The sequence below is a fragment of the Microcebus murinus genome, chromosome 19 (assembly GCF_040939455.1).
Source record: "Microcebus murinus isolate Inina chromosome 19, M.murinus_Inina_mat1.0, whole genome shotgun sequence".
NCBI classification, from domain to species: domain Eukaryota; kingdom Metazoa; phylum Chordata; class Mammalia; order Primates; family Cheirogaleidae; genus Microcebus; species Microcebus murinus.
In genome coordinates, this window is record NC_134122.1 from 3,429,856 (window position 1) to 3,456,999 (window position 27,144).

General features: G+C 42.4%; 1 protein-coding gene across 2 annotated transcripts in view; it reads right to left on the reverse strand.

The window, feature by feature from the left end:
- Positions 1 to 20,273, reverse strand: part of ADCY9 (adenylate cyclase 9) — a 112,192-nt gene extending 91,919 nt beyond the window's left edge. For both annotated transcript variants that reach the window (XM_012743628.2, XM_012743627.3), the window contains exons 1-2: positions 19,510 to 20,273; positions 17,524 to 19,261 (exon numbers count right to left, since the gene is read on the reverse strand). In XM_012743628.2, the coding sequence (XP_012599082.2) occupies positions 17,524 to 19,213 (1,690 nt within the window). In that variant the 5' untranslated portion in view covers positions 19,214 to 19,261; positions 19,510 to 20,273. The remainder of the gene's footprint in view (positions 1 to 17,523; positions 19,262 to 19,509) is intronic.
- Positions 20,274 to 27,144: the final 6,871 nt, after the last annotated feature.

Here is a 27,144-nt window from a genome sequence, read left to right on the forward strand (position 1 = left end):
CCATGTTTGGGAGTTGAGCTCTTTCAGTGGCCAATGTTTCTTTTAAGAACGTTCTATATTAAGGAAGCACTGTGGGAACGCTGCTGGCTGTGGGAAGCGTCCCACACCCCTGCGCTCTAAGGACAGCTGACCAGCAGGGCGTCCCAGCCGGGCACAGGCTCATGGGCTGCTCGACCCCACAGAAACCAGAAGGGAAGCCTAATTTTATCACACTGTATTTAGACAGTTTGAATTCATTTGAACAAGAAAGTTCCTAGAGTTGTTTGGGATTTTTTTTTTTTTTTGGTCAATATTTAAATAGTACTTTTGACCAGCTGTTTATCTAACACACAATTTCAAAGTTGCCAAATCCAATGCCAGCATGAAGGGAACAGCCAAAACTCCTATTTTTTTAAGTCTCTAAACTATTATATCTACATTATACTTTTATCCTAATCACAAAACTATTCCAATTTATAGTGAACAAAGTAATTATTTCAACCAAGTTAACATAATTCATAGCATTATCTGTTACTGGCTTAACTCTAACCTCACAGGATGTGTTCTGAAATATCTGACCACCCAATGTGGCTTTTTAAGGGTCCATCTTAAATATTCCTCATTTTTAAAGTGGCAGAGGTTTGTCAAATGTTAAATATAGAGTTAGCATGTGACCTAGCAACTCCACTCCTAGGTATATACCCAAAAGAACTGAAAATATGTATTCAAACAAAAAATTGTACATAGTATTATTCACAATAGCCAAAAGGTAGAGATAACCCAAATGTCCATCAACAGATGAACAGAAATACAAAATGTGATCCGTCTATATAATTAAATTTTATGCAGCTATAAAAAGGAACGAAGAACTGACACATGCTACAACGTGGATGAACCTTCAAAACATGATGCTAAGTGAAAGAATCTGGATACAAGAGGTCACGTATTATACAATTCCATTTACATGAAATGTCCAGAATAGGCAAATCCCAGAATAGAAAGCAGATTAGCGGTTACCAGGTGCTGGGGTTTGAGAGAATGGAAAGTGACTGCTTAATGGGTTTGGGGTTTTCTTTCCTGGTGATAAAAATGTTTTGAAACTAGACAGAGGTGATGGTTGCACAACATTGTAAATGCCCTAAATGCCACTAAATTGTTACTATCAAATCATTAACTCTATGTTATGTGAATTTTGTTTCAATTTAAAAGAAGTCAACACATCATCAGGAAACTGTAGGATAACAGTAAGGGGTGTGGAGGAAGTGGCAGAATATGAAGCCTTAAAAAGTTCCTCCAGGCCAGGCCTGGTAGCTCATGTCTGTAATCCCAGCACTCTGGGAGGCTAAGGTGGGAGGATTGCTTGAGGTCAGGAGTTCGAGACCAGCCTGAGCAAGAGCAAGACCCCAGTCTCTGCCCAAAATAGAAAAAATTAGCCAGGCATGGTGGCACACGCCTGTAGTCCCAGCTACTTGGGAGGCAGAAGGATTGCTTGAGCCCAGGAGTTTGAGGATGCTGTGAGCTAGGCTGCCACCACGGCACTAGAGCACTAGAGCCCAGGCAACAGAGTGATATTCTGTCTCAAAAAAAAAAAAAAAGTTCCTAGATATAGTACAAAAAGCCTGACTTTAGGGGCCAGTATCAGAGAAAATTGATGAAAGCAATCAGGAACATCAACAGCAGGCCTACAGTTTAGAGTAGGAGGGAAGTAATTAGATCAAGAGAAATCTTCAAAATCCTTACCTGAGGAATTTTCACAACAATGCCACCGAGATGATTATAAATAAGAAATTCCAACCTCCTAAGTCTAGGCACATAATTCTCTGTGGGAAAAATTGAACTGGGCACTTGACATGTGAAAATACATTTTTATCTGTCAAAGCGAGAAGCAAAGGATTAAAGTGTCACATTCATAGTTTTAAATCTGCCATGATATTAACATCTGTTAGGAGAGATTCTTGCACTTTTTGCCCATCAGATATAAAATCACTCACGTTAGTGTCTGTCCTCACCCTGCACACCCTGCATTGCTATGGGACACTGTGTCCAGCTTCTTGTGTATCTTTTTTATCTGGCTCTCTTACCCCAGGGTGAGTTCCCTCGGGCAGCAGCTTTTGTCACAATGTGTCCCAGGGCTGAGAACAGGGCCTGGTATGTGTTTTGCAGATGAACAAAAGGTTGAATCCAGCAGCACTTGTTAAGTGCTTGGCCTGCACCACAGTCACAGCAAACACCCCTGTGCCTCAGGGTCCCAGCCTGGTAGAGGCCCAAGACACTGACAGACTGAGATCAGGGCAAGAGAACACACGTATGAAGGGCAAGGTAAGCATCAAAGATGCAAGGGCAAGTTCTGCCAGGTAGCAGGGAGCCTGCCTCTTTCCTGTAAGTCAACGTAGAAGCTGGTGAACTTCCTGCTGCTACCACACGTCTGGTGTGAGGTTTCAGCATTTATAGAGCCTCCTAATTGCTTATGGCACTGCTCACGGGGTAATATCGAGTGCATGGATTTCAACACTGATGAAAACAGGTTTGGGAGGAGGTGATAGGGCAAAACCAAGATTCAATAAATACCTCCCTAGTGCCAGATGCTTCCATGCATATATCTCATTTAATGCTCACCCAAACCCTTCAGGGTGGGTGACTCACTTCCCCAAGGGGAAATCGGATGCTCAGATTGCCATTTTTTAAGTACAATACGTGCCATTTTAAAGTATCTAAATATTGGCCCTTGAACAACGTGAGGGTTGGGAGCACCAACCCCACTGCCATCAAAAATACACATATAACTGGACTACCCCAAACCATAACTACTAATAGTTTACTGTTGCCCAGAAGCCTTACCAATAGCTGTCAATTAACACATATTTTATATGTTACATGTATTACATACTGTACTCTTACAGTAATCTAGAGGAAAAAAGTTATTAGGAAAATCATAAGGAATAGAAGATACATTTACAGCACTGTACTGTATTTACTGATACTGTAAGTGCATGTCATCTGTTTACAAGATGAATCATGTGCCTGAAATGGCAGCAACCTCAGTCTACAGGGCGTGGCAAGCAATTCAACGTTGTCTTATAATATCGTGACTTTTCTCTGCTTCTTGGGAGCACTTCCAGCACCACTAGTGGCACTACATATGGGTCCCAGGGTGTTAATCCAGGTTTACAGCCTTGCACTAAACATGATAAAAAATATGAGAGATCCTCAAGAGATCACTTTTTACTTCGATATGCAATTTTCTGGAGAGATAACTGCCCGCATCTTAGGCAGCTGCTGGCAGCACTCAAGCTCACCACAACAGCAACAAAATTATTACCAAAGTACAGCATGTACTACAATTAATTTTATAGAGATATAATACTGCATCTTTATGTTTGTTTACATTTCTGTCCACTGCCAAAGGGACCATTAACAGTCTGTGTTTTTCCTCGATATAACACTCATGTGTTAGTTATTGGGACATGACAGGAACCCAAAGTCACCACAAGAATAAGTGAAAATTTATCGGGTCACAGGTTTAAACACTGAAGTATTTAAAAAGGAAAGCAGATATACAAAACTTATATAGTTTGGGGTAAAGACATTCCCTTAACTACATTTGAAACACAGTCCCAAAATTAGCCACATACCCCTTAAATGTGCTTGTTTAAATTTGCTAGATTTATAAATAGAATAACTTTTGTGTTGAAATTAAATGTAAGGATGTTTGCGTTTATAATGTTAGTGAATAAAAGTTAATTTTTAAGCCTGAAAAAAAAAAACAGTCTGTGTTTATATATGTAAGTTTTGATCAATTTTAACTCTTCATAGTAGATTTATATTTTATGGTAGTAAATGATAAAATAGACTAGTATCTACACATATGTTATACATTCATGACAAACCTTTCTTAATTTTTTTCTTTTTGCTATTTCTAGGCTATATGGTTCATCTGCAAGTTTTTTCAAATTGTCATATATCTCAAAAAAAAAAATTCCAATATTTTTATTGGATAAAAAGCTGTGTAAAGTGGACCCATACAGTTCAAACCCATGTTGTTCAAGGGTCAACTGTACTTTGAAAATTAAGACACTGACGGCGCACACTAGGTAGGTTAGCTATTGGCCAGACCCTTCAATAAGAACAAACCTTCCTAAAACAAACAACAGCAACAAACTATCACAGTTTGAGTGCTACTGAATGCCAGATTATCAAATTTCTAGGATAAAAATCTACACATACCTCTTTGGTTTTAAACCAAAGAGGAAAAAATCTGGCCAGTTCTACCCCACCAGTATAGTAAAGAACACACAAAATTTCTACAATTCTTTTTACCTGATATTTCTTGGGAAAGTACTTTCCTAAAATTCTGGTAAATTTTAATAAAAATAAATATTTCCCTAATTTAACATTCACATTTTAGCTTTATAATATAACTAGTTATAGAATAATTAATTCTAATTAATTATTGATTATAGAATCTAATCTATAATCCCATTTTCTATTTCTACTATATAAGCAAAGGAAACCTACCTTTTAGTCTTGTGGAAAACATGCTCTATTTTATAAGACAAAATTTGATTCAAATTTCTCTTTCTCCTTCTATCCTTTAAAATATACTTAAAATAACTGTAATAACATCTTACTCATCCTGAACTCATGTACCTAGCAATCTCACTTATTAAAGTATAGCTGACAACCAAAAAACTGCACAAAGACTGAATCCTTAGTCCTTTTAACCAAACTGTATCTGCATGGTTAACAAGCTTGATTATTTATTGTGCTTTTTTAATGGAACAAAGTGAAAACTAGGAGCAAGTCTGTTACAGGAAAACATACCAATAGCTACATAAGCTGATAGCAAGAAAGCAAGCAAAAAAATTATTTTTTAAAACACAACTGGAAAAATAGAGCAATCTCAGCTTAAAGAAAAGCAAAATTCCTACTTTTATAGGGAAACTGCTATATTAGTAAAAGCCAAATAACAAGTAGTACAAATAACTGAGTCATCAAGAAAATTAAATTTTATTTGGCATATTTCATTTTTATGAAGGTAAGAAAGTTTTATATATTTCAGAAATATAAAACCAAATGTTTAAATTGGTTAAAACAGGAAAATGTTTGATTGACTCAAAAACAAAATCCTCAGCTCTTCAGAAAACTCACCCATCCAGAAAGACATACTATCACTGATATTTATATCTAACAACATATCAAATAAGGTTGGTTTCATATTCAACCATATGCTACCCCTGAAGTACTCTATTAAGGAACTGGCTGGAAGAAAAGAAAAGGATCAGATAGCTTAATATTTAATCAACCTGGAGCAAGCCTAGAAAAGGGGCTAGCTGTTTTTTTTAAAAAAAACCTGACTATATGAAACATTTGCATCAAATAATTCAGTGTTAAATCTCATTTAATTGTGCCTTTCAGGAAAACTTCTAAACATGAGTGAAAATGAAATGGCTAAATTTTAGTCAAGATATCTTATTAAATAATAAAATATTTTTTTATCATTTCAACTTATTTTCAAACAATCAGCTTGATTGTTGACTTCAAACAAAAATATTTTTCCATTTACTAATGAATGGATAAATAAAATACGGACAGTGGAATATTATCTGACCATAAAAAGGGACAAAGTACTGATACATGTTACAACATGGATGAACCCTGAAAACATTAGGCTCTGGGAAAGAAGCCAAACACAAAAGGCTCCATGTTGTATGATTCTGTTTATATGAAATATCCAGAGAGCAGGAAGATCCATAGAGACAGAAAGTAGATTAGTGGTTGCCAGAGTCAGAGAGGTTTGGGGGGAAATGGAAAGTGCTGATGGGTACAGGGTTTCTTTTTAGGGTGATAAAAATGTTCTTAAAATTGATTGTGGTGATGGTTGCATGGTTATATCAATATACTAAAAACCACTGAACTGTATACTTTATTTTATTTTATTTATTTTTTTTTTTGAGACAGAGTCTCACTTTGTTGCCCAGGCTATAGTTAGTGCCATGATGTCAGCCTAGCTCACAACAACCTCAAACTCCTGGGCTCAAGCAATCCTGCTGCCTCAGCCTCCCAAGTAGCTGGGACTACAGCATTCGCCACCATGCCCAGCTAATTTTTTCTCTATATATTAGTTGGCCAATTAATTTCTTTCTATTTATAGTAGAGACGGGTCTCGCTCTTGCTCAGGCTGGTTTTGAACTCCTGACCTCCAGCAATCCGCTGGCCTCGGCCTCACAGAGTGCTAGGATTACAGGCGTGAGCCACCATGCCCTGGCTGAACTGTATACTTTAAATAAGTGAATTGTATGGCATATAAATTCTATCCTTAAAAAAAAAAAATCTGTTAAGAAAAATAAAATAAATCACAGAATAGCTTAACATCACCATCCATAATAAGAACTTCATTGATATTCCTTGTTCAGGAAAGCTCCACACACCATAAGCAATGCAGTTAAATGAAAAAGAAACCTTAGTACAAACTGGAACACCTCCAGGGGAGTATATGGAATTGGAAATTTAATAGCTACTAAATAAAGCAACATCATGACTACAGCTATAAAAGCAAATATTTCCATCTGAACTTCAAATGGCAGAGTGACAAAGTTGATATCTTAGAATCATCAGCTCTAAAAGTGTTCATAATCACAATTTCTTTTGGGAGCCAGAAAGAACACAGCATTAATTAAGTTATTCCAGCTGAGAAATTCACTGTGAAATGTGTGTTACAGACAAGAAAAGTCCTTTGAAATTTGTTTGCATAGTAGTTTTAAAAGTTTTTAACCTTCTTCAATTACTTGCACACTGAGTCAGTCACTTTAGTCCTTAGAAAACATATGACTCCAGCAGGCTCTGAATAACATTTTCTCTCAGGGAAGCTACAGTTTCACAACTTGGGTCTTTGTTGAGGTGAAATTCTCTCTCAGGTCGGATGACATATACCCAATGACAACACTGTCTTTCAGAACCAAGTAGCGTTTTTCCCTTTCTACATTATTTCTCCAGCCACACAAATCACAGCAAATGTTACGTTACTTTCCATGAGCTTCTTTGCCGTTTGTTAGGAAAGGTTACAAAAATCATTGAGAAAAAAATAGCACATTCAAATTACTATAAAGAAAAGGGGAAATGTAGACAAGCCAGAAAAATAAAATGGAGGTGATATTTAATCAAATACTCCTGGAGAGATGGAACACCATCTCATCCAGGGAACAAGCTGTTAAAAGAGAAAAGGCTTAAAAAGATTAATAAAAAAAAAATAAAAAAAAAGAGAGAAAAGGCTTTAATATGTGTTCTTTATCATTAGGGCAAAAAGAAAGAAAAAGCACATACAGAAACTCAAGAGATCTAGAAAAGAGACACTTTGAACAAAGAAAATTGAAATTACAGGGAATCAAATGTTCTACATTGTGATTTCAATAAAGAAAAATATGCTTCTGAAGGGGGAAAAAAAGAAAACTATTCAAAACTTTTTATAAATCCATGACAAAATCCAGGAGTTTCCTTCCAATACTGGTGACCTCTAATTATTAATTCCAATGTCTACGGTAGACATTTGTCAGATGCATTAATTTTGGGACTACTAGAGACCTAACACATCCCCTGGCACACTAAAAATATGGTATGTAGATCCAGCAACTCACTCAGGAGCAAGTGAGTCCTTTATTAATGGAATAATCAGTAAGAACATTATTAGCTATACAAGTTATTTGCTCAGTAATAATACTGAAAAACTTGCAAATACGGTGAAATTCATTTTATTGGCAACTAACTTTCCATTCTCCTAAATAATGTTAAAATGGGAAATGAAGCACATTTTTTTTTCAAATTTATTCACTTCACATTTTCTCAAAGCCATTTCAAAAGTGTCTCTCAAACTTTCAAAATCAAATGGGGTTCCTCTAACAAAACCCTGATTTATTCAACAAATGTGATCCTAAAAATCCATGTGTAAATTATACTTCCAGAACTCAATCTTATTTATATTCAAAGGAAGTAAAGAATCCTTTATAAAGTTAAAAATCTCACACACACCCTGCAATTTAGTGGTTCTGTAAATCTGAGTTTCCCTGTGCTAAATTTGTCTAAATGAGGGTTTAAACAAATGGACAAAAGGGAAACCACTTCTTCGCATTAAGAATGAGAAGTATTCTCCAATCATATGAGAATATCAGCAGCTATTCTTAGAGAATGGTGGAGAATCTTAAAGCATATCTAGTTCAAACTTTTACTAATATGAGGAAACTAAAAACCTGAGAGATTAAATTATTTGCCCACAGGAGAAAAATCTTCAGATGGAAAGCAACAAATTCATTTTTAAAAATAAGATAATTCTATAAAAGTGCTTTCCTTTCAGAATTCCTCCCCTCCACCCAGTTTTTAGGCAGCTCATTCACAAACAAAAATTAACACTAATGGCCATGAGAAGCAGCAGGACTTTCTCACAGGGAGAAGAACTCATTTATGAAGTTACAGAACGCAAGAGTAATACTTAATAGGGTGAAACTAACTCAATCAATATGCAATAAACCCTTTTCCTTGAAATGTTATAGTGTTAATGGTATTAATATATTGTATTTTAATATTCATATACAAGAAAATAAATCACATGCATCTGGGTTTTCTTCCACTCTCCAAAATATTGTTAAAAAAAAAAAGGTAGTTAATATTTCCCAAACAACTCAAACATGAAAATAAACGATTCAAAAGCTGCTTTCAGTGGCACATTTTTCTTTGTAATGAAAAAAAACACAGAACAGATTTTAATAGCATTACATAAAAATCCTGGAAATTATGCACAAAGACTACCCTGGAGCTTTGCCAAAAAGGGTATGCTGGTTTTTCATGTGTATAAATGATAATCAAATAAGAATTATCAGGAGCTACAGTATTATTAAAGACAAATACACTTCTCGAAATCTCCTGTACAAAGCTTAAAAATAATTGCCTAAACTAAGCCATTCAACCCTACATTTTCTGGGTCCTAAATAAGCACTTGGAATTTCAGTCCTCTGTACTCCTGCCCTATGGCCCAGCCACTCTACACCACCCAGCCCTCCCCCAGCACTCTCAGAGCCCTGGGCCCCGACACTGTCCACTCACCACTGGACGCCCATGTGCCTGTTTCACACTCCACAGTCTTCTCTCTAGGGCCTTTCAAACCCCACCTGTGGCCTGTATTTAATGAAACTCAACTGTTCTTAGCAAAGTGGTTGTTGCCTTTCCTCTGCCTTCTGGTTTCTTCTGTGTAGATGTTTGGAGTGTGGTTTCACACATAACAGGGTGCTTACATGTGGAGCATGAGTAGTTATAATATCCATTCATTCATTCAACAAATATTACTGCACATTTATTATATGCCTGGCTATATTTCCAGCACTAGGAATACAGCAATAAACAAACATGGGAAAATTCCTGTTCTCAAGATACCTGCATTCATTCCAGTGGAGTAGAAACAGATCATAAACAAAATAAGCAAGGCAAGCAGTTGTGAGGCAAGACGGAAAGGAGAGTGGCTGGACCATAGTTCCAGGAGGCACTATTCGAAGCAAAGCTCCTGTAAAGGGAAGGAATTCCTGGAGTTGGGCCTTCTGGAACTTTCCATAGCTGTCCTGGGGGATGGGGCTTGCTGGGCTGGGGGCACTCCTCAGTCTGCAAATAGGTAATCTACACTTTGGTTTAGGATTTCTTTCTTTTTATTGTTCTTTATCACTATTTACCTACATTCACAGGCACCCATCCCCCAATAGGTATTAGTGGGAAGATATCACAGAAAGAAATGCTGCATTGCTCTATAATTGCCAATTGTAAGAATGCAAATTAAAGCTTCCAAAGAGCTTGAAGATGCACCAACTGTTTCATCTGTGGCATTAGTTTCATATAAACATGTATATACTACTAATTTTCTTTTCAAAAAAGGAGAGGGTAAACTTCAGCTCAGTCTCTCTGAATAAACATATCAGACAAACAGAATTAATGAGATTTAAATACCTACAATTTCTCTACTCCTTAAAAGTGTTACTAAATGTTGTTACTAAATGGGTATGAAAGTGGCCTGGCAAGGTGGCTCACACCTGTAATCCCAGCACTCTGGGAAGCCAAGGCAAGAGGATTACTTGAGGCCAGCCAAGAGTTCTACACTAACCTGAGCAAAATAGCAAGACCATGTCTCCATAAAAAATTTTAAAAAATTAGCTGGGCATGGTGGTGTGCACTTGTAGTCCCAGCTACTTGGGAGGCTGAGGCAGGAGGATCGCTTGAGCCCAAGAGTTCAAGTGAACTGTGAGCTGTTCAGTTACAGTGAGCTGTGATTGCACTACTGTACTCCAGCCTAGCTACCAAGCAAGACTCTGTCTTTAAAAAAAAAAAAAAAAAAATTAACACAAGAGCTATCAAAGATCACTGGGTTGTATGAAAAGGACTCAGGGACCAATTTAAAGGGACTCCCACAGGCCCAAGTTGGGACAATATAAGCATCAAAAATAAGGTATCTGTAAGGAAATGAAATATATCAAATAAGCTAAAATTCCCCAAGTCACTGGTCACCTTTGGAGGTGTTAAAAAAACCAACTCAGTGTGAAAACTGGTATATAAATAGAAAGAATCAAGCAAATAAAAACATCTAAACATACACAGTTTCCACAATCCTAAGATTTTACAATGGCTGAGATGACAACGTGCATGAAAACACCATCAACTTGGAAGAGCTAAAGAAAAGTATAGTTGTTTTGGCTGTTGCTGCTGCCAAGAAACTCATCCCCACTTTCAATAATACTAGTTCATGAATCTATTCTCTATTGAGAGTTACTATGTGCCAGTACTTTCCGAAGTACTTGACATGAATTTTCTCATTTAATCCTTACAACAATTCTACAAGGTAAGTATTAATGTTTTCTGATGCCGTCCTCTGGGTTTAAATATTGGCTTCATCACTTAATAGCTTTTTCTGGCTATGTGACCATCACGAGTTACTTAACCTCTCTGTGCTTTAGTCCCCTTGTGTATAAAATGGAGATAAAGAGTTCCTACCTCCCAGCCATTTTTCTAATATAATCAGTAAGTCTAGTGCATATTACTAGTTCAGGTGATTATTTGATTAATGTCTACTTCCTCTCCTAGGCTGTATACTCCAAGAGGGCAGGGGCCACGCTCTATCTCGAGAATCTAGTCCAGGCCTTGCAAATGGTAGGAACCCATTCAATATTTAATGAATAAATAAATGAGTCTACAGTGGGATACAGTAGATCTGAATGACCACTCTAGTTCAAACCTTAGCCAATTATCTCCAGAGTCATGAAGCTGAATATTTTCCCATAATTTCTCAACTATCAAGAGCCACATCGTGTTAAGTACTTCAAATCTCTGGGGACCTGAAGCAGCCCAAGCACAATACTGCCTGAACTCCCTGAGGTTTCCAATAAAGAAGCTGCCAAACTTGGCAGCTACAATTTAAACAGGGCAAACTATCAGTGTTTTGTATTTTGGACACTTGCCCTTTTTAATACTAAAAACTGACACAATCACAGTCCCCAGTGTGTTCTGAATTTCAGTACCAAATTATACAAGATGTGCACCACCAAACAGAGTATAGAAAAAAGAAACACCCTTTAGACCAGTATGAAATGTGACTCAGCCAAGTGGAAGACTTAGTCATTGACTCAATGGCCATAACGAGTCACTATGCTAATAAGCAGTTTGCTTGAATTATCTCATTTGATTCTCCCAAAACTCTCTGACAGGTGTACTATCACTCCTACGAATTGTAGAACCCCTGGGTAATTTGCCCAAGGTCCCACAGTTAGGAAATTATAAAACTGAGAATTGAATCCAAATGTACCAGAAACCAAAGTGCAAGCACCTAACCACTAAATTATACTGACAAACAGCAAGCCCTTCAAAAAAAAATTTACAAAAACAAACTTGGGAGGCGGGGAAAAAAAAAACTTGATGGTCTTTAGGGTGAACTTTGAACAAAAACAAAGTTGATGGTCTTTAGAGTGAACCAGGCTGACTAGTAGATAAAAATCCTGAACTTCTTTATTTACTCCTTTTTAATTTTTCCCATTCTTAGTAATTCTACGTGAAAAGATTACCTTCCTTCCTTCTTCAGTCTATCAACAATTCAGCAAACCTTAATTTTCTTTGCCAAAGGTTAATTCTACTCAAAAGCTTGTCCTCAGAAGTAACAGCTATGTGTTCCTAACTGTAAACCATGTAATTTGGTCCCAAAGAGCCTGAAAAAAATTGTCACTAGGAGGTGCTTGAGTATTGACTCCATAGCTGTTTGCTGTTTCCCACCCCAGTTGTCGAGCCAAAGTGTCTGCTTCATCTTATCTCTGCCACTTGCTACCTGAGAGGCTGTTTGTTTTGGTTTTTATTTCTGTTGTTGTTGTTGTTATTTTCTTTTTTTTTTTTTTTTTCAAAGAGACAAGGTCCTGCTCTTTTGCCCAGGCTGGAGTGCAGTGGTCTGCTCATAGTGCACTGCAGCACTGAACTCCTGGGCTCAAGTGATCCTCCTCTGTCCCAACCTACCAAGTACTGGGACTATAAGCAACCACCACCATGCCCGGCTAATTTTTTTATTTTTTGTAGAGACTGGCTCTCACTATGTTGACCAGGCTGGTCTCAAACTCCTAGCCTCAAGCAATCCTCCTGCCTTGGCCTCCCAAAGTGCTGGGATGACAGGTGTAAGCCACTGGGTCCAGTCTGGTGTTTTGACATTTGCAAGTGACCCCACTTGAGAATGCAGGTAAACATAGAATTTCCAAGAGGGGAGACTGAGCTATCAGCTAACGGGTTAGCACCACAGTAGCAAGAGTTACATGCTTAGCAGGGAAAAGCCATCCAAGCTATCCTGGGGAGCAAGGGACATACCAGAGCATCCAACTGCCCCCCAAACTAGCACTTGGCTGGGGCTCTTAGCTGTCAACTGACAGGCTTGTGCCCATAAGTCAAGAGGGAGCACAGACTTCCAGGCTGGGACAGGTATCAGCAAAGGCTAACACATATAGAGGGTCTCGGTCCACTGTCAGTTTGAGAAGTGGCCCCAGAAAGGGCCTAGATACAAATTCTTCCAAGGAAAAGCAAAAATCTCAGTTGTGGAGGTGCCAATGAGTGATAATCTGCCCAAATGAATACCAGTGGATCTCTCCCCCAGTTGCTCCAGAAGCCTAAAGTGTGGCTGGAGGAAAAGGCTTTTTTAAATTTCTGTATCTAGCAATGTGATAGCTACCAGATAGTCCTTTCCAAAAAGACATAATAGTTGGTGTTGATTTGGAGTGACTGTTCCGTCTTCCTTCTTTGTCCTATCTTCCTACTATTACAAGGGATAAAAAAGATATCTACAGATATTTTCTAACAGTTTCGCTTTCTGTCTTTGTGACCTTGTATCTATGATATAGGAAAAACCAACAGCTCTAGATAAAATGCCTTACACCTTTTTGCCAGTGACCCAAAACGGCCTCTATGCCTTTTGGTCTAGCAGTTCATTCCAAATGCTGTGGAAGGGGCCTTCTGCCCATCACTGAATCAGACCATTTCTCCTTATATTTAATAATTCTCTATTATTTTAGGGATTATTTCCGAAATCCTAGCCCTATGCTGAAATTCCTTCAACCATCTCTCAGTGACTGGCCACCATATGTAAGATTATACAAACACACACACACACCCATATTCCATGTCCCCCTTCCTGCTTTGTTTTCTCCTCAGAACTTAACACAAATTTTATATATTAACTTATTGTTTGACTCCCCTGCTGAATCCTTTATTAAAATTCCCCTATTAGAAGGCCTATTATTAATTAAAAATCCCATCCCCATTATGACAGCAAGACTTTTTGTCTGTTTTGTTCACTGTTGTATCCCCAGGACCTAGAACTGTGCATAGCACAGAATCAATTACTTGCTAAATGAATGAACAAGCCAAGGGGTCCAGGTCTATTTCATATTCTGCAACTCAGTCTTGCACTCTCCATTCACACCCTAGAACCTCAAAGGCCTCTCTCATATTCCTGACTCCAAAGTATCTCCAGGTCAATTCCAGAAACTTAAAATGCCATCTCCCATTCAAACAATCAAGCCCCTCCCCTCCTGCCAGTGGTTGGTTTAAATCTGGCTCAAAGTCCTGTCAAGTTGATCTCCATACTCATACCTGCCCCCCTCAACTCCACAGCTACTGCTGTTGCCTTGGTCCAGGCCACCATCACTCCCACCTGGGATCTATTCAAACAGCTCATTAGTCTCTAGTCTCACCCCCTTCCAACCCACACACCTTAGACCTGAAAGAGTGAACTTTCAAAAGCTGCAAATCAAATGACCTAAGCCTCCTTCCTACTAGAGGCCCAGTGGCTCCCCATCACTTACAGGATCAAATCCCAACTCCTTCCCATGCTACTCACCACCTTCCTCATGCTGAAGCACTACGTACAATTGCCCAACCCCACCGAGAAACAATCCCAAGCCCTTCCCCCTGCTTTCTGTCTGTACCCAGTGTTCTTTTGTTCACATGGACAGCCATGGCTCCATCTCAGGGTCCACGTCAAGCATAAGGACCTCTCTAAAGTGTTTCCCAACTCTTGACATCCGCTATAACAACATTTATAACTGTGAGTCCGCCAAGGCTGGGAATTATCATGAATCCATCTTCTAATCCATAGTGCCAGGTGTGAAGTATGAGCACAGTGAAGATTTTAGAGTGAGTGAATATGCAGAAATAATGAAACTCCACCTTCCACAGAGCCTGTTCAGATAAATTAGACAAGAGTAGCTTCCTTTCACATCGCCAGGCTGGTTCTAGAATCCCCTGCGCATTTTACTGATGTTCATTTCTACAGAGTCCTCTACTGGGTCTTTTCAACCCTGTTATCAGAAAAGGGGATGATGTAATCCTAGCACTCTGGGAGGCCGAGGCGGGCGGATTGCTCGAGGTCAGGAGTGCGAAACCAGCCTGAGCAAGAGCGAGACCACATCTCTACTATAAATAGAAAGAAATTAATTGGCCAACTAATATATAGAGAAAAAATTAGCCGGACATGGTGGCATGTGCCTGTAGTCCCAGCTACTTGGGAGGCTGAGGCAGCAGGATTGCTTGAGCCCAGGAGATTGAGGTTACTGTGAGCTAGGCTGACGCCACGGCACTCACTCTAGCCTGGGCGAAGTGAGACTCTGTCTCAAAAAAAAAAAAAAAAAGAAAAGAAAAGGGGATGAGAAGTTAAGGTTAATACCCAATCGTGTATAGAGAAAATATCTGCTACCAGCCTAAAGACAGAATGCTAAAATAAACCTGATGTATAGAAGCTTCACCAAGTGTTTGAAAGGTCTTCTATAATCTATGCTATCATCTCAATTTATCAGCTTTGTACAACATCACGACAGTATCCAAAAGGGTCAGGAAGTTGTGTAGATGTACTCTATTCCTGGAGTTCTACACGTAAAGGTTTTCAAAATGAGCTGAAGAAAAAAGCAAAATTCATGATCTCAGGAAACAGTTAAAGGAGAGAATACCATATTAAAAAATCAACAGTTTAGCTAAGCCTTATCTTTTCCTACCTTCCATGCAATACTAAAACTTTCCTTTAAAATATACTATACAAATTTAAAGAAAAAGTTAATTTACCAAATTTACACAATTTGAGGTTTAAAAAAAATCAAAAACCCACTCTCTAGCATTTGGGGTTTTTTGGTTTTTGTTTTTTTGGTGTCTTTGAGACTCCTGATCTACAAATTGAAAATAAAATTACCAATAAATTAACAAAAATTTCAAAGATTCAATGACTTGGTGATTTCCAAACATAATAATTATACCCGCTTTTATTTTTGAAATTCAAGTAATATACTATATACAGTACAGCTTACAAAATTGCTATCTTGTCCTTTGGTCCAACATATTTAGTTTAATGTAATGCAGCAAGCTCCCTTCTCTTATATTTGTCCCACAGTCCCCAAGGACAGAGCCCACACACTCGGGTCCTTAAAATGCCAAAATGTCGAGCAGCGGTAACATCCATACCCTAGTCCACTAACACCTTCAGGTTCAAGAGCAGGTAGGTGCCACCCTCCTAAACAGAAAGACACTTGTCACGGCAGGATCTTTCAAGTGAATTGCAAAGCAAAGTTTCTGACCTCCTTGACATAGCCTGTAAAACTAAGTCAAGGGAATTCTCAGGTGAAAATATTTTTCTCCTACATCCATAAATTCTTCAACAATAGATTAAGGTAATAAAGAAAAATCACAAGAAGGATAAAGTACTCTTGCCAGATAACAAAGCCAGAGAAAGCAAAATGCCAACTGAGCACATAGGATTATTTCAAGGCCAACAATCAACCTATACAAGCCCTAACTCAACCACTGCAGTCTCTGGTTGAAACTACTACTTCTCCCATCTCTGATTTAAACTATTAGTTCTCCTTCGGAGGATCCTTCTTCCCTGGGGGCTTTTAGCTGTATAATTACACAGCATGTGGGCACCACAAAATACAATACAGCTTTACAAATGTAGGCTTTTAAAAATCAATGTTATTTTCTCTACATACTTCCAAAATAGATGTTCCCCTCACTCCAGAAGATTTTAGGAAAACATAAGGACCATTTAAAAGAAGGGGGAAGGGGGAGAAAAGTAGATTACTTAGAATCTTTATTTTAGTTCCCACTTATTTTACACATTACTTCCTAGACCTCAAAGAGTTTCGTCCTATATGAAAAAGAAAAAAGTAGCGGCCCAGTAGAAACATGCAGAATAGTAGTAAGGAGTTCAAAAGCAGGGACAAGGGGTCAGATACAGAGCTCAAGGAGTGAGAAGAACGGAATATCAACGCTCCTCCAGGGGCATTTCCCATTTCCAAACCACCTGGTGACTTGAGAAGTTCGAAATTCTAACAGACCCAGGTCTACAGTCTATGTAATAAGACAAACACCACAGTAATAAAGCATCCTTAAACAAATGAAAGCTGCAAATGCAAACATTTTTTAAAAAGAGACCTTCGGCAAAAGGCAGTGTGCACTTAGAAGTATATACTTCCATCTAATTCTCCAGAGTCCTGCAGGACAGAGCTGACATCCTATCCCTATTGTGACAATAAGCAAAGTGAGGCCTAGAGAGGTTTTATTCTTCACATTTTTGTTAAAAAAAAAAAAAAAAAAAAAGGCACAGAGAAATGTTTGGATGGGACTTAGAGTGACTAAATGAAATGCCAAGGCAATTTATTTTAAGTGCTCAGAAGTTCTGACTGCTGAAGGGCTTCATGCCCTGACACCCATGGACATGCCCCCCCTAGAATTTCAGGAATGTCAACAGCCAACTGGTGATGTATGTATTTTCAAAGTTCTCTTTCCTTCCAAAGGTCTCACTAGGTCAGCTCTGCCACAGTGTCCCTTTCTGCAGTGTGAATAGATCTGTGATATTTGACTCACACTGATCCTGAGATTCCCCCATGGTAAATATCCTGAGACAACTGAGCTACCTCTAGAATCTGACGCTGAAAGGAGAATTGGTTTTTTCTTTTCATTTCATGCAAACAGGATGGGGAGAGAGATGACAATGCAAAGAGATGCACATACCTTTCAACTGGTCAGCAACTACACTCTGGCCAAGGCGTTCAATAACTTTCCCATCTTCCATTTCGTACCGGTCATCTAAGTATTTTGCAGTGGCCTCAGAAATGTGAACCTTGCCGGCCACTCCCAGCTGCTCCATGAGGTTGGCCAAGTTCACATCATTGGACCATACATCGAATTTAAACCTCCTCATGCCCAAGATGCCACACAAGACAGTCCCCGTGTGAACCCCAACTCGCATGTTCACCATTTCTTTCTTCTCCTGGCAGAACTGCTCAATGGCCTTTATCATGCCTAAGCCCATTTCAATGCAGCAGTAGGCATGGTCTGCCCGGGGCTCAGGACACCCTGCCACACAATAGTAACAGTCTCCCAGAGTGCTGATTTTCTCACACTTGGTCTCCTCGCACAACCGGTCAAAGCGACCGAACAGATCATTCAGGAGACCCACCAGGGCGTGAGCAGACTTGTTGGCGCTCATCTTGGTGAAGCCCACAATATCTGCAAATAAAATACTGACTTCTTCAATCTGCTGCATCTTAAAAGGGCGGAATGCTATAGGAGCTTTCTGTATGGAAGACTTTTTCTTCCTGTTCTTGGGGCTCGAGGTGGCATGCCTCTTGGCAGAATTCTCACTCTCCTCATCCCCCTGTCTCATCAAGTCATCAGCTATGATTCTTGGCATCACAGAATGAATCATCCTCTCTTTGAGGGCTTTTTCCACTTCCAGATCTTTCCCGTGCATAATCGACTGTCCCACTTTGAGGAAGGTGCTCCTGGACCTCACCTGAGACATGATGAACAGGTGGATCCCAATGGCGTGGATGCAGCCATGGAGCAGGGCCCTGCTCAGCAGCTCCCAGTGCAGGGCCTCGGCTGCCGGCAAGGGGAAGCAGTTTTCGTCTCGGAAATAATAGCCAAAGGTCTCAAAAAGAACAGAATAAGCCACCCCCAAAAACAAGCTCAAGTACAAAGGTAAGTGCATAACGGTGTAGAGCAAAAAGAGCACTTCAATGCACATGGAAAAGCTCCCCACTTGAGATAAGCAAGTGTTTGTGGACTTGGCTGCGAGAGTATGATTGGAGCTGTCAACACGTCCTGAGAGAGGCATCAAAACCTGAAACTGCGCAGCCAGGGTCAGGGAGAACACCAGCAGGGTGAGAGCCAGTGAGGTCCACGCATAATGCCGGGCGTACAGCTTAGTGAAGGTAAACAGAAAAAAGCCCACACATACCACGAGGAAGGACAGTGCAGGGGCTACCATGACAATCAGTTTAGATCTCATGTGCACAGCAAAATAGATGCTCCAGAGAAGGCAGGCGAAGCCGATGTAGAAGAGCGCATACCGGAACCGACGCTGGGTCTGCGGGAAGCAGCGCTCTAGGCAGGCCTCCTCTAGGTTCACTGAGTCGAACTTGGGGTCCCACCAGCGGCTGGAGGCCCTCTCAAACAGCTGGGGCAGTTTCTTCTGTCTGCGCAGGCGGCCTCCGCCACCCACTCTCCGGGGGACGCCCCCGGAGTCCCCGGAGCTGCTACAGCTGGAGGAGATGCTGTACTTGCAGTGCTTGGGGTGGCTGGAGGACAGCTGCTTGGGATTGATCTTGACCCGCACGCTGTTGCTGTCTCCGCTGGAGTCACAGCTCACCTCGGTGCTATGGTGGTGCAGCAGCTGCTGGTGGGGCGGGGAAGCCATGTTGCCGAGCGCCCGCGCCTTTCCCGGCCGGGGTCGCCTCGCCAGTACCTGTCAGCAAACAATGAGAGTTAGTCGGCGTTTCTGCACACAGACAGACACACAGACACAAACACACACACACACACACACACAGGCACACACAACCCTGAAGGCCACGAAGGCTGTGCCCTTCCTAAGTGGTGGCTCCAGCAAGAGACTTGGAAAGGCACCAGATGCTCACAAAAACTGTCGATAATGGCTAATCAGTGCCTCCACCGTCCCCCCTTCGAGGCGGACAAAAACCATTTGGGACAGACCTAGAACACCGGGGGGTCCTGGGAGCTTGGCCGCCTTCAGCCGGGAGGCGCGCTGCTCGCCCCGAGGGTGGCCTCCGCTCGGCGCGGCTGCAGCTCCTCGCACGCTCGCCTTCTCCAACTGCGGCTCTGGAGGGAAGTTCAGACCTTGAGCGCTCTAAGCACCGCGAGCCGCTTGCGCAAAAACAACTCTGCCGGCGGCCAGAAGAAGCCCTTCATCCTGCAGAAAACGGCGCTCCGATGCGTCAAAGGCAACGCGCGGCCGGACCCCGGGCTCCGGCCGTCCCGGTCCTGGCGCTGCGAGCCCGGCGGACGACCCCGGCCCGCGCCCCCGGGCGGCCGCCCCCAGCACTCCGGGCTGGCCCTGCCCTCAGCGGCGGGCGCGGTGGGGGAGGGCACCGGCCCGCGAGTTTGCGGAGCCCGTGGCTGGCGACTGCCCCCGTCGGAGCGGCCCGTCTAGCGGGGCCTGTTTCCCCAGCCGAGCGCGCCGCCGCTCCCGCCCGTACCGACGATGCGCCGGCCGGGCTGCGGGGCCGAGCGCAGGGAGCGGCGGGCGCGGGCCCCTCGGCCGGGCGGGGTGCGGGCTCTGCCGCAGAGCCGGGCTCCCGCGACGCCGCCGGGACGCCCGCCGCCCGCGCCCACGCCCTGGGGCCGCCTCCCCGAGCTAGAGATGCCGCCGCGGCCGCGCCCGCCGCGGTCCCTCCCGCGGTTGCTGCCTCATGTCGGAAGAGCTGCCGCCGCCGCCACCATCTCCGGCCCCCACCCCCTCCCGCTGTCACTGACAGACGCGCGCCCGCGCCGCCCCTCGCCCCGCTGCAGCGCGCACGCGCGACCCGCGCACGCCGCCGCCGCCGCCGCCGCCTCCGGGCCCCGGCCGCCCCCGCCTGGGAGCGCGCGCCCGGCTTGGGGCTGCGGGCGGGGCGGGCGCGCGCTCGGCTCCGCCCTCCGCCCCGGGCCGCGGCGCGCCCGGGCAGACCGCCGTGGGCACGGTGGGCTGGGCCAGGCTTCCCTGCGCTGTCCTCCGCGCTGGGAGACCGCCCGTGCCTCCTCCGGGCTCCAGAGCCCCGCGAGGAAACCTGCGGACGCTTGCTATTTAAGGAGCGACTGCGGTACGACGTTTGGGAAACCAGAATGTTTGCCTTCCCACTCAGCACACCTCTGGGATAAATCGAAGTTTTCAACCATTGGATTTGCTTAAAGGGAGGCGCCCCTTCCTCTAAAAGCTATGAATGCGCGCCTCTCTGGCAGGAACGGCTCCCTGAACCTGCTCGCTGGGCTGTCGTGGAGCCAAACCTCCTAGGCTGGGTGCCACAGGGGACTGACTACCTTCTCCCACCCCAGGGGGAGTTTGCCTTCCCATCCTTGGACCCCTCTCCCCCTCTTCATGAACAACTGTTATTCTCTTTCCACAAATGAAACTATCAAAGAAGTCTGCTTCCAGTAACAGCAGTTCTACACTGGACTCCATAAACATTGTCTGCCTCACGTAAATACAATCCTATACTCCCCAGCGCGACCGTCTCATCCCCACACATCACAGTGCCTCTTGCCAGGCTTGGGGCTCTCTTCCTTTCCTTCCCTTATCCCGCAGGCCCAGCCCCGGGGTCCATACCAGGGCACACTGTTGAATTAGAATATAAAGTAAAATGTGATCCATGCAATGAAAAATTATTCACCCATAAAAAGGAATGAAGCACTGATCCATGATACAACGATGATGAACCTTGAAAACATTATGCTAAGTAAAAGCAGCCAGCTACAAAAGACCACATATTTCATATGATTCTATTGATATGAAATGTCTAGAACCGGTAAATCCATACAGACAACACAGATTGTAGTTTCCAGGGACTGGGGGAGAAATAAATGGAGAGTGACTGCTAATGGGTTTGAGGTTTCCTTTCTGGGTGATGAAAAAGTTTGGAACTAGACAGAGGTAAGGCAACATTATGAATCTACTTAATGCCGATAATCATACAGTTTAAAATGGTTTAAATGGTAAATATTATGTTGTGTGTATTTTACCATAATAAAGGGGGGAGGTAACTAAAAGTAACACATCATTGCTGTGGTAATGTGCATAATCTCAACCTAATCATGAGAAAACATCATATGAACACAAATGAGAAATATTCTACAATGTAATTAACCAGTACTCATCAAAAGTGTCAACTCAGGAAAGACAAAGTCTGAGGAACTATCACAGATTAGGAACTATCCCTAAGGAGATACAACAACTAAATGAAACATGGAGTCCTGGTTTGGATCATGGAACAGGAAAGGACACACAAGGTCTACAGTTTAGTTAATAGTATGCTACCATTGTTAATTTCCTGGTTTTGATCCTTGTACTATGGTTATATAAGACATTCACATTAGGGGAAGATGGGTGTAGGGTATCACAGGGTAGTTAAGTGCTCAACTCCCTAGTATCTTTGTAACCTTTTTAAAAGTCTAAACTTACTTCAAAATAAAAAGATTTTTTAAAAGTTAAAAATAAAAATAAACTTTTATTGAGCATCAACTATGTACCAAGCACTCTTACATATCTGAGTTTCTGAAAAGTAGTGCATTGCACAAGCTAGTAAATAGGATAATAATTGTAAACTAACATTGACCAAACATGTAGTAAATGCCAGAAACTAGTGGACATTGTCAATTGTGACCTATTTGGTCATTACCACAACCCTCTGAGGTAAATATTATTGTCCCTCATTTAGAGATGTGAAACCCAAGATCAAAGAGAAACATTCCCAAAGTCCCACAAAGGGCAAGTGACAAGTTCAGATTCAAAACCAGATCTCAGTCTTCCAAGGCCATGACACCCCAAATGGCCCTGGCACCACCCTCTGTGAGCCTCACAGTGGTACAGCATGGACCCTACCTGTCTCCTCCATCACTCCAGCTGGAGAGGAAGCCCTTGGAGATGGGGCTCAGAACTTCCACTTATCGCCATTGACTGTAACTGCACCCCCAACTTCCTGGTTTCCTTAAACAATTTGAAAGGTGACCTGTCTACACTTTTTCTACCCTCCCCAAATTATCTTGGTCCACTCTCCATTTGTGGTGACTTTTGCATTTGTAATTAGTCATATCAGTTTTTAGACCCAAGTAATAATCACACTCACCTCCTTGCTTCTCTCTTGCATGTGCTTCTAGAAGCAGTTGGGCTGCATTCCTGCTGTTGAAACCTACAAGCTTCCAGAACCTCCCCAGTCCCCAGGTTAGTGAGTGAGTCATTCTACAAACCTCAGGGACTGGGGATATGGTGCCTGGCACTGCATGCTAGGCCATGGGGGTACAAGGATAGCCATTGTATCTTCAAGGGGCCTGGGAAGGATAACCAGAGAAGGGACTGAGTTAAGAATATGGGATCAGTTAGGCTCAGTGACAGATTGGATGTGAAGTAAGGTTCTACAAAGGAAGTTAACCACATTCTCATGATGCCAAGACCCTAAGGGAAGACACCAGACGGTCCTGGGTCCTTCTCTTTGACCCCCTGAAAGCATGACGGTGTCTGATTCCCAGAAGACACAGGACAGATGCAACAGCTTTCTCCCAACATCCAATCCAGGTTGCTACCAAATCTGCAGGGTTCCTCTCCATCTGTGATGTGTGCACAACTCCCACCCAATGCAGTGTGGATCAGAATGTGTCCACACAATCTCTACAGAAACCAGAAAGCTTTGCCTGCCCAGCATCTCATCCTCACCCTCCCTCACATGCAAATTTACCTGATCAGTGATGGCTTCAGCTCCAAACAATCAGAGGTCAGACCGGGTGACAACTATGACTGGCCTTGAGATTCATAGCATATTAATTGAGCTCTGGCCATTCTCATCGTGCTGGCCTTTGAGGTCTTGGCAGTGCCCATGTCATTTTGGGTTGTCAGGTGGGCAGCAATCTCAGAGAACCACCCACTGAAGACAAGAATCACTGCTGTTATTAGATTATGTGTCCAAAGCTACAGTTACAAGCTTTGAGTCCTTTTTTCTTTCAATTGATGAGAGTGACATTGTAGGAAGGTATCCACGTTTTTTTCCTACCATTACTTCCTTGATCCTGGTGGCTGGTCACAAGTCTCCGGCAGCTGCCTTCACATTGACAGAGGATCAGCTGTCCTGGCAAAGCAAAAGAAGATCTATTAGAGAAGATCACCAAAAATCTATTGCAGGCTCCTCCATAATCCAAGAGGAGCCACATACATATTATAGATTCTAAATCTTGCTGTGCTTGCTGCAAGTACAATAAATATTCATTGAACAAATGGGAGTTAAAAGAGATAAGATGTATGTGAATTAAGCTCCTTTGGGATACTCTGATGAAAGAACAAAAATAAAGAATAAAATAAATATTAGTAAAAAATTTTTTTAAAAAGATGTATGTGAAGTAGTTAAGCACTCAATTGCCTTTAATAAGCAGAATCAGCAACGTTATATATAATGCCTCTCTACCTGCACTTACACTAGAGGCTTGGTTTAAACATCAACCTAAGATATGTTATGACCATATATAAACCCTCTTGGGAGCAGGAAGGCCAAATCCCTTGGGGCCATCACATTTTGAAGTCAAGAGGAGCCAGTTGGTGGCCGGGGCAGGATAAACTTAGTTGAGAGAAAGGATAGCAGATTTGGAGTAAAGCGTGGTATCTGTCACTCAGTTGTCACCTGCCCCAGCCCCTCTGGACTGTTTGTTGCTCCTGTCCCATCCTGTGGGTAATGGGGAGGAACCCAGGCGTGAGTAAGAAAATCTGTACAAGAGCTGTGTAATGGGTTGAATAATGTCCCCTCAAAATTCATGCCCACCAGGAAGCTCAGAATGTGACCTTATTTGGAAATAAGGTCTTTGCACATGTAATTAGTTAAGATGAGGTCATACTGGATTAGGGTGGCCCTAAATCCAATGACTGGCATCCTTACAAGAGCAGAGGACCTAGAGACACACGAGGAGCAGAGGAGCAGAAGGCCGTGTGAAGACAGAGGAGACAGGTGTGAAAAGATGCAACTGCCAGCCAACGAACGCCAAGCAGTAGGGAACCTCCCACAGCTGGGAGAGGCCGGGGGATTCCACCCTGGAGCCTTCCCCAGGAACATGGCTCTGGCCTCTGGAACGTGAGAAAACAAACTTCTGTTATTATGGCAGTCTCTGGAAACTAATACAAGCTGATTTGTTACAAACTCTGCCAGATGTCAGGGTATAATCAGCACCGCTGAGTGACCCCTCTAATGGCATGGACAGAAGAGACAGAGGGGAAGAGGGGTTCTGCTCCACTTCAGAGCAGACTAGAGCAAACCTTTCCCATCTGAAGAGCACAAGAGCTGCTGGAGACTCCCAATGACACAACAGGGGGATGGAGATCGGCCCTGACCAGAGTGGCTGAGAAAAAGGGGGAAATCCCACCACATCTGTTCAGCAAGTTCAGGTTACACAACATTGGGACCATTTTACAGACAAGGAACTTGAGCCAAGAGAAATAAAATACTTTGCCATTGACTTGCCAAGTGTCTTATGGCCTCCACTATTGGTGCTGAGAGCACAGGTGCCATTCTCATCCTCCATCCTCGGTTTGAAACTTGTTTTTTTCTCTCTGGAAGTTCTCTCTGCACTTCTGAAGTTTTACTATGCTATGTCTTAGAGTGGGTCTGTTTTCCCCCCTTGTGTTGGGCACATAGTGGTCCCTTTCAATCGTGTTCTTCATTTCTGGGAACTTTTCTTGAATTGTTTCTTTGATAATTTCTCCCCTTTGTTTTCTCTGTTCTTTTTCTGAAACTCTTTATTATTTGGATGTTGGACTTCCTGGATGGTACCTCTCATGTTCTTGTCTCTATTTTCCATCTCTCTGACTTTCTTATCTCTCTCTCTTTGACTTTTTGCTCAGTGTTCTGATTTCCTCAACTTTACCTTTTATTGATATTTTTCTATCATTTTTCCCTTTTTTATTCAAAAATTTTGCACAATAATTCTGCCATCATGTTTTAATATCCAAGAGATTTTTCTGTCTTCTGAATTTTTAATCCCACTTTTTTCTCATTTCACTCATGTAATAACTTCTCATCTTTCAGAAGACACTGAAGATAGATTTTTTTTAACAATCCTTTTGCATAGTCTCTGTTGTTTCTGGTTCTGTTGGCCTTTTTCAAGTGAGAAACTTTTCTTACATGTCTGGTGAGCCTGGACTGTTCATTCACAGTTAAGAAAGCATCACTACAGTGCTGGACAAACCCCCAGAGCTGGAGGTGGGACTTGCCAACCACTGCCCGCCCTTACAGCAGTGGTTCACAACCCTGGCCACACACCACAGTCACATGGGATGCTTTTTAGCACTAATGACTTGACCCCACCCTCAGAAATTCTGATGTCATCATTTGGGGATAAGAGAAGGGCACAGACAGGCATTTAAATCTCTCCAGGTGATTCTAATAATAATGTGTTGCTTTTGAATGTTCCAACCAGGTCATTTTGTAGGAGACTCTCTTCCCTTATTGATATCTGCAAGTATTTTTCCTTGATTAGTCAGGTTTTCCAGAGAAGACTTCCAGACTGCTGCCACTCAGCTGAGAGGAACAGAAGACTGGAAGTCTCAACCTTCAGTATCCATACCTTCACTTAGCAAACCATTATTAGGAGTGCTACCAACTTTTTTCCTGAAGTCTTCCTATGACAGTTACTTGGAGAGGCTGCTACATCTACCGTGATGAATTGGAATATCCTGGGAATCATTCATCTGTGTCTACCATGGAAGAACCCTGTCTACTTGTTAGGAAGATGTGCATCTATTTGGGGCACATGGTAGCATCAAAATATCATTGGCATTACTCAAAAATAAGTTTTTAAGCCAGGCAAATATGACCACAATGCCAGTAATAATTTTTTTCAAACACAGAAAAACTCCAGGAAAAAGTACCCAGCACCATCCACAGTAAGCAGTATCTAAGAAGGTCTAAGCTGTTGACTCCAGTCTGCACATACCAACACAGTTCTTTCTGGGTCTCTCTGCTGTTCCAATATAGTCATCACGTTCTGCCTCCCTGACAAGATCTTTACACAAGCAACGATGAAAACCCACTTACAATAATGTGGGGGGAACTTTTGGAGTAAGATAAGCCTTTCTCATTTGAAGTGGGCAGCAGAGGCCTCTGTACGACTCCAGGATATTTCCAAAGAATGCTCTTGATTAACTGCCAAGTCTCATTACACACTAAAGGAGGCCTTTGGTTCTAAAAGTCTTATTGCTCTTGGTGGCCAGATGCTTATATTTTTCCAGGAATAGAGTTCTTATCCCTATATGGGATAGCCTCCATATACTCTCTAGACACAGCCATGAGACAGCTAGCCTGGAAGGAGAGGCCAACGGGTCTGCAGGCCCTGCTTTCTCTCTGGGTCCCTCCCTGACTGGGTAGTGGTTAGGTATGGGTCTTCTTTGGCAACCTGTAATGTTGCTGAGAGAGACACTCATCTATGGAATAAATCACTGGGCATCTGTGGTACACACTCAGCATAGAGTGGCTTGTGTTTCATGGACCTGACATCAATGCTCTGAATCAGTCTGAGATGAGCTCTCTCTTCCCAGCAAGGAGTTGAACAGGAGGTGGAAGCTAGATGGCCTCCCAGCTCCTCCTGGGCCAGGTCTTCATTAGT